The sequence below is a fragment of the Ipomoea nil genome, unplaced genomic scaffold, assembly GCF_001879475.1.
Source record: "Ipomoea nil cultivar Tokyo-kokei standard unplaced genomic scaffold, Asagao_1.1 scaffold2159, whole genome shotgun sequence".
Classification (NCBI taxonomy): domain Eukaryota; kingdom Viridiplantae; phylum Streptophyta; class Magnoliopsida; order Solanales; family Convolvulaceae; genus Ipomoea; species Ipomoea nil.
The window spans coordinates 4751454-4762983 of NW_017618587.1; the positions used below are offsets into that span (position 1 = coordinate 4751454).

At 36.2% G+C, this 11530-nt stretch overlaps 1 protein-coding gene across 2 annotated transcripts; it reads left to right on the forward strand.

Annotated features, from left to right (window-relative positions):
- The first annotated feature begins 1062 nt into the window (after window positions 1–1062).
- On the forward strand, window positions 1063–11285 carry LOC109149255 (sister chromatid cohesion 1 protein 4-like). Of its 2 annotated transcripts, XM_019296915.1 has the most exons (16): window positions 1063–1874; window positions 2493–2754; window positions 3048–3145; window positions 3265–3308; window positions 3929–3975; window positions 4744–4831; window positions 4995–5865; window positions 5939–6382; window positions 6519–6657; window positions 7209–7345; window positions 8115–8852; window positions 8955–9196; window positions 9507–9540; window positions 9762–9870; window positions 10626–10758; window positions 10861–11285. In XM_019296915.1, the coding sequence occupies exons 1-16, from the start codon at window positions 1751–1753 to the stop codon at window positions 10957–10959; spliced, it is 3609 nt and encodes a 1202-aa protein (XP_019152460.1). In that variant the 5' UTR covers window positions 1063–1750; the 3' UTR covers window positions 10960–11285. The 2 variants fall into 2 exon arrangements, with proteins under 2 accessions (XP_019152460.1, XP_019152458.1); XM_019296913.1 differs by having other exon boundaries at window positions 8115–9196.
- The last annotated feature ends 245 nt before the right edge of the window (window positions 11286–11530 follow it).

The following is an 11530-nucleotide window of genomic DNA, read 5'->3' on the forward strand; positions in this document are numbered from 1 at the left end:
TATATATATATGATTTGGTTAATAATGTTGGAGTAAAGTTATGTACAATTTAATTATTTATAATATTAAGTTTTGTACTATTAAAATACAAGCCAACTATTATGTAATGCGATGGTACATTTGTTATTGAGTTAATACCCAAAATCGTCCTCGACTATAGTGATTTTTCTCAATTTCGTCCTAAACGACTTTGGTGACCTAATATCGTCCCAGACTTTTGTGTTTTGCTCAATTTAGTCCTCCATTTGTTATTCCGTCAAATTGGTGTTAAATAAAGGGACAATTCAGTAATGTCAATATTGATCTCTTTTTACTTTCAACTTGTGAAGTACGAAATTCCTCTTTCTTGTACGAATTACTCCCGGACCTGCAAATCAAATTTTATATTCGCAGTTTTAGGAGTAATTCTGGGAGTAATTCGTAAAAAAAAAAGGATTTCGCAGTTCACATGTCTATGAGTAAAGAGATGCCAATATTAAAATTACTGAATTGTCTATTTATTTAACACCAAATGGACAGAATAACAAATGAAGGACTAAATTGAGCAAAAATACAAAAGTCTGGGATTAAATTGAGCGAAACACAAAAGTCTGGGACGATATTAGGTCACCAAAGTCGTTTAGGACAAAATTGAGAAAAACTACTATAGTCGAGGACAATTTTGGGTATTAACTCATTTGTTATTATTCAATATTCATTATATAGTTAATTAATAGTAGCATGATTGATATTTTCTTGTAAGGAATCTGTACATTTCAAAAAATTTATATTTAAAAATAATAAAAAATAAATTTAATCAATAAATTATAAATTTGACAGTGAGACAGAAAAATAATGAGTAATTTGTTTCCAAAAAAATTAATTACAAGGGGGTAAAAAAAGGATATACGGAGTGATAAATATAGAACTCGATCAGCTCCTGACCCCGTGATCCGGGTTCACTTCGTGTCGTGACGCTGACTTTTATCCCCAATCTCATCCGTTGCTATACGATCCAACGGTGTATATTGAGCGACAGAGGTGCACCCGGATTCCTCTCTTTGCAAATCTCACGTTTCCCGAAAATTTTTAACATTGGAAACGAAGAAGGCGCTTTCACTCCCAAAATCAAAATTCAGTAAGCAAGAAGTCATCACTCTAACAAAATCTTTGAGCTTTCCCAGCAAAATCTCTGCGCTTCTTCTTCTTCTTCTTCTTCGTAGCAATCACCACTCGTCCTCGCCGTACCGGCCGCCAGTTTCTCTCTCCGTCTCTGCGTATACAAGCGTGTCGAAGTTCATTTGCTGGGAGAGGGTGTAGCTCGATCTCAGCTGGGAGAGGAGTGGTCCGCGTGTTTGCTGCGTTCTGATTTCGATTTCCGAAGGGGTTGAAGCGCCAATTAGGGGTTTTGAGTTTCGTCAATTGCAAAGTTTGATGAATCTTACCTGTAAAACCCTAACTTTAGTATTTGAGCTAGTTGTTTGTGGGGGGATACACTAGAGGTCGTAGCTGGACTGGGATTGGAGTTGGATATGGGATTTATTTTGATGTTCGTTTTGTGCCCTGGTCCTGATTGAAGTGGTTGAGGAAAAAAGCTAGGGTTTTTGATTCTCAGCGTTTGAGTTTGGGTGTTTGTGATTGTTTTGGGCTGCAGAGTGAGAATTAGAGTTTTACGTGTATATATGTATCAATAAAGAGAAGAATTTGTTGTTGTTCTTGTTGTTGTTGTACGAGTTGCTTGGTGAGGTAGTGAAATAGAAAGAGAATAAAAATGTTCTATTCACAGTTTATACTGGCAAAGAAGGGACCTTTAGGAACCATATGGATAGCTGCACATTTGGAGAGAAAGCTTCGAAAGAATCAGGTTGCTGATACTGATATTGGCGTTTCTGTAGGTCAGTTTCCATTTTATGTTTCCTTCTGCTTTTTTACCATTCAATTTTGTGATTTTTGTTCTCTCTCTCTTCTTTTACCCCCGTGAAATAAAGATTGCAGAGATTAGTTTAGGATAGGGTTGCCTGAATTGATTGCTTTTAAGCTTGTGATGGGCAACTCATACTTGTTTTACAGATGAATTAAACATTTAACTCTTGCATATTAAATGCTCATTCAATGACATATTAGAATCCGGATTTGGTGGTGAAAATGGACCAATTTTGGATGTTCAAGTCTTTGTTATTTGTTTTCCTTTTCTGAAGGACACATGGCACCACTTCTGTTTGATCTATCAAGTAGTGAGGAAAATCAATGTTTTGTCCAACTTTCTAGTCTTTCTATTGACTTCAATATGGCTTCACTTTGCTGAAATATGGCTATACGTGAATGTACAAATAAGGTTTTGTTTCTGCTTTGGCTCCAAATTGGCGTTGCTTCATTCTTCTTCTTCAGATGCAGATATATTCTTTCTGATTTTGTGAGACTTTGATTTTGCTTTATCATGTTAATTTTCTTTGCTGATATATGCCAACATTATCACTCACTTGAAACTGACTTATGCCGTTAATTCTCAACAGACTCAATTCTTTTTCCTGATGTTCCAATTGCCCTCCGTTTATCTAGCCATCTTCTACTCGGAGTTGTGAGGATATACTCTAGAAAGGTGAACTACCTTTTTGATGATTGTAGTGAGGCTTTGCTCAAGGTAAAACAAGCCTTTCGCTCAACTGCTGTGGATTTACCCCCAGAAGAGTCTAAGGCGCCATACCACTCTATCACATTGCCAGAGACTTTTGAACTTGATGATTTTGAACTTCCAGACAATGACATTTTTCAGGGGTTGGTTTCAGAATATTTGTCTTTCAACAATAGTTTTAAGTTATTGTTGTAGCTTAGACATGAAAGAATGGTCTGAACTCTGAATGCATTATGTGCTCAATGAGTTATTTCAGGGTTTAAAATATGTGCCTAAGATGTTTGTATGTTTGCTTCAGTATCTTCTTTTGTTGCACTAATATCAGTAAACCAGGACCTCTGGTGTTTACTGCCAGCGATCATAAAGTGTTTCTTAGTACATCTGTATTTTCCAATACTGTGTACTTAAAATTTCAGTCTGTTCTCTATTTGTGCAGTAACTATGTTGATCATCATGTGAGCTCAAGGGAGCAGATCACCCTCCAAGATACTTTGGAGGGTGTTGCTTACTCCACATCTAAATTTGGATTAGATGGTATGTAGTACATAACGATAAACACAATGTCTTATTTATGGCATTTTTTTTTCATGGTGCTTATGCATCTGTATTCTGTATTTTACTTCATTAATAAAAATCTGATGATTTCTTTGCAGAAAGGTTTGGTGATGGTGATACTTCAGGTTTAGACCTTGAAGAGGTAATATCTGATAACATTCATATCTAAAAACATAATAAGTGTGAATGAATGTTATACCCTTCATTTATGTCCCTTTTTTCCGTTAAGTTTTTTTTTTTTTTTTTTTTTTTTTTTTTTTTTTTTTTTTTTTTTTTTACATTATGCTATAAAAGTTGTACTTTACTATATTTTGGACAAACATACCCCTACCGTTATAACTTCCGTTATCTTTTCCACTATTGCTACCATGCACATGCATCCACCATATATTTTCTTATCTTCTTCAATAATAATAGTATATACACATTATATATTGGAGTTATATGTTTTTTTTTGAAAACATATTGGAGTTATACATTAGTTATTATTTACAATAATTTAAATATCTAAAATCTAAATAAATTTAAAATTTTAATATAAAGTACTAATATTGGTCACCTATTTTTTGCGCATCGCGCATAAAAAAAATACTAGTGTGTGTGTGTGTGTATATATATATATATATATATATATATATATTTTTTTTTTTTTTTCTTGCCCAACCACCAGAGAAGTCCTTGTTATTTTTCTTTTGTTTTTGTTTTTTTTGTTTTTTTTTTTTTTTTTTTGTTCTCCATCTTGATTAAATCTTTTGGAAACAGGAATTATTTTTGGACAAGGTTGCTGCTACAGGAGATGCCAGTGTGAGGTTAGTCTCAGATTACTCTCAATTCTCCAACAACCCTTGATTCCCCACCCTCCTCCCTCTTCTTCCTACATACCATCTAATGTCATCTGTTAGACCATACCTGTACTATAGTTTTTCATATGGAGTATGGACTACACTTAAGTGCTTCTTTTAATGAAGCCACTATCTAAGACTATCAGTTTGTTATGTGGTAGTACTTTTGTGCTTTTCCATCATGATTCATGGTATATGTTCTAGCTGTCAACAATGAATTTCTGACCTCTATAGATAGCACTGGCTTTTGTATTCTGTAAACTGGGGCTAACATACCATTGCAAAGTATATGACTGAAATAAATACTAATATGTTGGTCTCAATAATTCTTTCTCAACTTAGTAAAGATCACTGTGATCTGTGTCCAGAGTTGGCATAATCCAGTGTGGTATTGGAGTTGAATTGCTGAATCACATGATTCATTCACACTAGAGCTCTGTTTGGAGTTTGCTCAACAGCTAAATTTCTTGCACCATGAGTCATGATACTTGGATATTCATTGCTTACCGGTCTTGTCTTCTTCATAAAAACACATCTGTACACCTTTAAATCTGTTGTGTGAATGTAGAAGTTCTTCAGTGTCCTCATCAAGACCATTATCTATCATAAGCTGCCATTTATCTACAAAGTGAAGTTTACATGCCATTTATTCATCTTCTTACTAGTACTAGTAAAGAATCAGCTTAACATGAAATTTTTATGACGCCTTTTTTTTTTTTTTTTTACTGATTCTAGTGGTGACCCTCAACCATCTGTTGAACCAATGACACCTCTGAAGCAAGATGAACTTCATGATGTTATGGCTGCAAACTCTGAGAGCATGGTAATTGGACATGTAGAGTTATTTGAAACTTAAAATGGCTGCCTCTTTTATTTTGCTTGTTGCATAATGAACAATTTATTTTCATAAGTCTTCTAGGTGTTTTCAACAAACATTCCTGTTGAATAATTGAAGGGTTTTGTTTATTTATTTTTATTATGATCAGATTGATGGTGCTGAAGGAGATGCTGATTTTATGGAGTATGCTCAGGCGCCATGCACCCCTGGATTAGCAGAAGAGCCAAATTTGTCTAATATTCAAGAGACGTCAGCATGTGATGACCATCTGGAGACTGAAGATCAGCATTTAACTGAGTCAGTCATGAAAGAAGGTTTGCAAAATATTTCTGAAGGAGCTGATGTTCATGATGGGAGTAGTCTTCAGGGCCATATGCCTTCACCCAATGATGCAAATCCTGATGCAGTTCTTGATTTACCTTCTGAGGAGAATGGCTGCCATTCGGGAAATGAACAGTTCCCTCCTCCCGAAGTAGTTTTTGGATGTGTGCCATCTGATGATCATGCTTTAGCATCTGGAGCATCTGCTCCTGTTGATCCAGTTAATGCACCTTTGCCGGAATTAACTGATGAGTCTGCTAAAGCATCTGATGACCACATAGGGGAGGAAAACGTTGAGAATCAGATTTCCAGCAATGACAAGGTTAACATTTCTTCACATGTTGGCGTTCATGAAGGTTGCCCAAGTCCCATTGGAACTACTTTGGAAGAAAATGCTCACATTTCTCCTGGTTTGACAAGCATTGACCTTCCGCCTTTAGTAGGTGTTACACAAAGCAATCCAACATCACCCAATATACAGGAGTCAGAAACTTGTCAGGAGCAAAGTAATTCTGGCAATACAATGGCATCTGCCCAAATTCACATCCTTAAGCCGTGCAATGCTCAGGACCAGTCTGATACATCAATACCATGTTGTGAACGTCTTGATCCTGAGTTACCATCTGATGGTTTTGGCCTCTATCATCCTGAAAATTCTCAAGAGACATTACATGCTTCAGATCCTTCTACTGTCCCAGGTTTGAGAGTTGGTTAATGTATTTACTTAGGAAATTCTTGTTTTCTAGTGACTTATGGCCATAAATTTTCTAGGTGAAAAATACCCTTCAAGTGACAATTTAGAACAAATCTCAGATGAGAATCACATGAAGGTACCTACTTCACATGAAGACAATCAGACTAGCCAGAAATCAAATGTTCAAGTGGATGAAGTCATTTCTGGAGATTGCCCACTGGAGAATCTATGTAACTCTACATTTCCTGATCTGCCAGCGCCTGAGAAATTGCTTTCAGTACCAGGAGGGGTTGTTGAAATACCTAGGGGTGTTCTAGTGGAGGATACACCAGGGGACTCGGGCAGGATAAATGAAACTGATGCCCGTAATTCTAGTAAACTCGTATCGGGAAGAAAACGCAGTTACACTGAAAGCACACTGACAGAGCAAAGTCTGAACTCATTTGACTCATTAAGGATGATGCATTCCCAAACCACAGAATTTGTTCCAGATGATGATGATTTGTTGTCTTCCATACTTGGTATGCTCAGTTTTTCTGTTCCTGTTTGCAAGCATTTGCATAGTTGCTCTACTGGAGAATAAATTATGTTCACTTGTATTTCTATTTATTAATAACTAGAATGTTTTTGTTGAAATATTTGTTTGCAACATTTCAGTTGGGAAAAGATCTTCAGCCCTGAAACTTAAGCCTACTCCTCCTTTTGAGATAACATCAGTCAAACGCGCCCGCTTTGCTCGGACTAGTACTCTGAAGAGGAAGGTGCTTATGGATGAAACCATGGTTTTGCACGGAGAGTATGTTTCATTTTCTATGATGGTTATTACTAGCAAAATGCCTACAATTATGGTTATGAGGTTATCAGATATCTTAGTTTCTGTTCCAATTCAAACTCGGGTATTCAATTTGCAATTGATGAAATATCTTTTAATTTTGTTTATAATGAGAAATATGACCATTAGTTTCTTTAATCACCAAATGCTTTAAAATTATACTCGACTGTATGCAGGGAATGCATTGCAACTTTAGGATTGTAGAATATACCAAAGAATCATTGTTTGCTTTCTTGTTCAATTTTATTATCTTGACTAACGTCACTTTCTATGATCTACCTGTTATTGCTTGCATCCGTTGAATCGATGGGTGAACAGGTCGCTAAAGCTTTGTGTAATTGTGTATGCATGTGTGTATTAATTTGGTGGCTGAAGTAGCATATTGTTAATTTACTTATATATGTATTCCAGCTAATATTCTATGATGAATTCTTTGACTACATTTCAGTAAATATGGATTGAACATGACCTTTAAACTTCAACTAATAACGAAACACATCGTTACTTTTTTACAGTACTATAAGGCAACAACTGACAGACACTCAAGACATACGTCGTGTACGCAAGAGAGCTCCTTGTACATGCCCTGAAATCTCTGTAATCCTGAAACAGTTAATGGAAGATGAAATTTTCAGTGAATCAATATTAACTGGTGAGTTAACTTTGCAGAAATTCTGACTGCCTTCCTGTTTAAGCATCTTTATAACTTTTCACTGACATTGTCAATATGAATAAAATGTGTGCAAGTTTCTCTCTCTTTTTTAAAATTCCGATATGCATTCTTCTGCATTCTGATTTGTGTTCGGTGTTCCAGTATGGTTTATGCATATGCTCTCTGAAGCAGTTGTCATTACACATTGCCAAATATTCCTATTTAAAATTGCTATAGAACTTCTGTGAATCATTTATTGGGTTTCAAACAGCAAAAAACCTCCCATTCGCTGTTTTCTTATCCATTCAGCATTGTGCTGTCTGATAATTGAAGATTGTATTTGAGGGAATTCCATGCATTGTAGACTGGTAAATCTCCAACATATACCTTGATAAGCCACAAAAAAAAGAGTTGTGCTTGCATGGGACATTCTAAAATAAATAGAGCCCCGACTATAAAGACCAATGTTCATATCCAAACTGTTATTGCCTACCCTGCACACCCCCACAGTATGTGTCTGGTTCAGTTTAGGAGCATCATTAATTTTGTCTTATCATACAAATGCACTCTGGACATAATTTTAGAAGTTTGTGTTCCAGTTAATGTATATACGGAAGTGGTGTTATAGCATACCCAGGAAATTTGGGCTATATAGGTATCTTTTTCCAATGTTATTATGATGCTTAGTCTCTTCTTAAGAGAATGTAGATACATTCTGAAAAGCTGAGGTGGGTTTTTTCTTTTTTTTCTTTTCCCATTATTTTTTAAGGTGTCTCAATGGAGTTAGGTTGTTTGCACAAGCAAACATTTGATCTGGTGGGGATCAAGGTCTTACAAAATGATCAAAGTGGTACACCTTTTGTAAGTGCAACTGACCCAACGGGAACCTCTGTGAATGATGAAAACAGTAAGAACTTGGACACCCAAATTGCTGACAAGTTCAGTGGACCAGATCTCACAAGAGAAAATGGTATAGAAGGTAGTGATGAACCTTCAGTAACAGGAGATGATGACAATGTAAAAGCTGTCCTGGTCGAGAACAAGCAAGGCGAAAGCTACAACTTCACTTTAGATGATAATGAGAATGCTACTCAGATTCCGATGAGCACCACTGCCAGTGTAGAAGAAGCTAATGCTTCTCAACTTGAGCCTTCAGAAAATGCCGTTGAAAAAACAAACATTTCACTTGATGATGCAGAAAACAGTGTTCCAGCAGGAGTAGGGTCGTTATACCCTAACAATGGGGCTTTGGGTGATGTAGGTGACAATTCAACTGGGCTTCTTATTGCTGCTCCTTGTGATGAGTCCAAAGACCTGGATGCTCCTATGCTAATGGATGTATTTTGCATGTCAACTGATCATGTGGGTGATCAAGATGTTGCAATGACAGATATGAGCAATGATAAACTTAATGCTAGTGAACTCCAAGAAGATAACACTGTTGATATTACGGCAATTGATAGTGAACCTAGAGCAGAGGGCAGTGTTTTATTCGAAGCAGCCCAAGTTGATGCTGCAGTTGAAGTCAAAGAAGATAACACTGTTGATATTACGGCAATTGATAGTGAACCTAGAGCAGAGAGCAGTGTTTTATTCGAAGCAGCCCAAGTTGATGCTGCAGTTGAAGTCAAAACTTATGAAGATATCAGAGATGTAGAATATGACCCTCGGGTCTTGACTAATGGTATCTGTGGTGAACAGCCTGCTCTAGACTCTTCTTATTCAGCTGGAACTCAAGTGCCTGTTTTAGATTTTGCCATAGATGGTGGAGAAATTCCATTTCAAGAGGAAACTCCTCTCCCAAGCATGTTTGATGCAGAAGTCTGTGGTACTGAGCTTCATGATCCAGATGTAAGTTCATGCTTCACTTTGACTTCATTAAATTTCATTATTCTCAGCATTCCACTTGGTTCCTTCTCCCTCTTGACACTAGCTCTTCCATTGCCAATGAAAATTGATAGAGATTCAAAACATTGATACATAAACTTGTGGTTTTATGCCCCATTGATATATATAACTCCCATCTCTTTTCATTTATCCATGCACAATAGCAGCTGCTATTTCTGATTCAATTATCTTGGAAACATTTCTTTGATTATCAATTTTCATTTTGTTCTAATGATCATGGCTTGCTAATTTTCTTGTTGGCTTCTTGCTGCAGGCTTCTAATTATTTTGGTGCTGTGAATGACACAGGTTTGTTCTTGTCTCAATTGCTACTGTTTCTAGTAATTAGAGTTAAAGTTCCTTGCTAAATACCTTCTTTTTTTTTTGGGTGGGGCGGGGCTATCTTTCTTCTCCACGAAGTACAGCTTCGTGCTGAAAATCAAAAGATTATTACGAGGGTAGTTTGATGCTTTGTTCAGTAAGGCGTCCTGCTTTTATAGATACATGACATGCCTTTTTTTTTTTTTCAGAGTTCCTAAATGTTGATGATGATGATGAGGATGAAGCAGCTGATGACTATATGCCTGACACTGAAGGAGCACGTATAGCTGATAACAGTGGATGGTCTTCCCGTACTAGGTATTTGGAACCTCACATATTTTGAGATACTTATGCTTTCATTTCTGTCTTCAGACTAACTGGTGTGTGAGGCCTTAAAAATGGGTGGTGCATTTCTTAAATTTTCATTTCATTGTTCTTGAATTATCCTTACATTTTTGGGAAGCCTTTATTATATTATTATTATTTTTTTTTAATAACATGAGTTGTGTGTTTACTTGAACACTATGAAATCATCAGGTTCTGTTCTTCTCTTGTATTGGTCAAATTTTGTAAATAAATTCAGTAAGAATGTGGAAAACCCTTTAGTTCTCAAATCTCAAGAGTCTAATCTTGAGGATCACTTGATATGACTGGATGAGTGTAACTGTATATAGATCTCAATCTCCTGAAACCTAGTGCTACTGAATGATGTGATAGTTGATGTCAATGGCTTGAATTTATCTAATGATAGTTTTGATCTGCTGAGCGTATAATTAATTCAAGAACAATCAAAGATCAAATTTAATAATAATTGACGAACTAATTACAGCTTCCTGAGAAGTAGTAAACAACACCCACCATATGAACTCTTCGTTTAAATGCCCTAGCTTTAATCTTTATCCTTATGCCAGGGACCCTTTTGCTACATGCTTTCCTTCTATTACATGAGCTATATGTTGACTGATTCGACGCTTTCCTCTTTATGGCAGAGATACTGGAAGGGGCTAGTAAATTTTTTAGTATAATAAAATCTTGTTTAAGTCGTTAACTCTGTCTCTGTGTGTCTTTCTTAGAGCTGTTGCGAAGTATCTCCAGACTGTTTTTACCAAGGAAACAGAATATGGAAGGAAGGCTCCTCTTTCCATAGACAGTCTTTTGGTTGGCAAAACACGTAAGGAGGCATCGAGGATGTTTTTTGAAGCTTTGGTATGTTATGTTAACTATTCTAGTTGGATTTGATAAAATCTCCCGTAGCCATGCACTTATGTTTTCCTATGGACTGACACACCCATTGATGCATTTGAATAGGTTCTCAAAACAAAAGATTTCGTCCACGTAGAGCAGCCGATTCCCTTCAATGATATTACTATAAAGCCTCGAGGGCAGCTTATGAAATCAGACTTTTGAACAGACATCAAAGTAGGAGAAACATGTAAAGTAGGGAAAATCACGACTGTACTTTATCTGAGTTACGTTCTCAGTTCATCACATGGTTGATAGCTTTTGTTTTGTTTGGAGGGAGAGGGTGGTTGGGATGGCGGTGTTCCCATTTTTTTTTTTTTTTTTTCCCAGTTAAATAGTGTAGAGTAGCTCATTTAATGCAGGTGATAGTGACACTTGAGATTGTAATACTATTTATATGTATATAACCTGTAAAATTACGCCTTACGCAATCCATGCCAATTCTATGAACTATGAACTATGCCTTTCTAATTTCAAATGGAAACTTTTCTGCTGCTTGATTGTTAGACTGCTAGGTTGAGTTAGGACTTTGGAGCCCTGAGTTCGAATGATTTTATGTTTTAGTGTTTTACATTGTATATAGCCTTTATTTGTAAGGTGATTGTCGTGTTTGTTTTTTTTTTTTTTTTTTTTTTTTTAAATGGGTGATTTTGTTTGTTTCAAGGGCTGTTAGCTGATTGTGTTAATTAGAGTGTATAACTAGTTGATAACATTAGATTGTTGTAGAAAGGTGTTT

Excerpts from the sequence above, each read along its gene's own strand:
- LOC109149255 (XM_019296913.1), top strand. The coding sequence starts at position 1,751 with ATGTTCTATTCACAGTTTATACTGGCAAAGAAGGGACCTTTAGGAACC. Across the intron at positions 3,309-3,928 it reads CAGGTTTAGACCTTGAAGAG|GAATTATTTTTGGACAAGGT; the intron begins GTAATATCTGAT and ends TTTTGGAAACAG. Across the intron at positions 10,759-10,860 it reads GGATGTTTTTTGAAGCTTTG|GTTCTCAAAACAAAAGATTT; the intron begins GTATGTTATGTT and ends GCATTTGAATAG.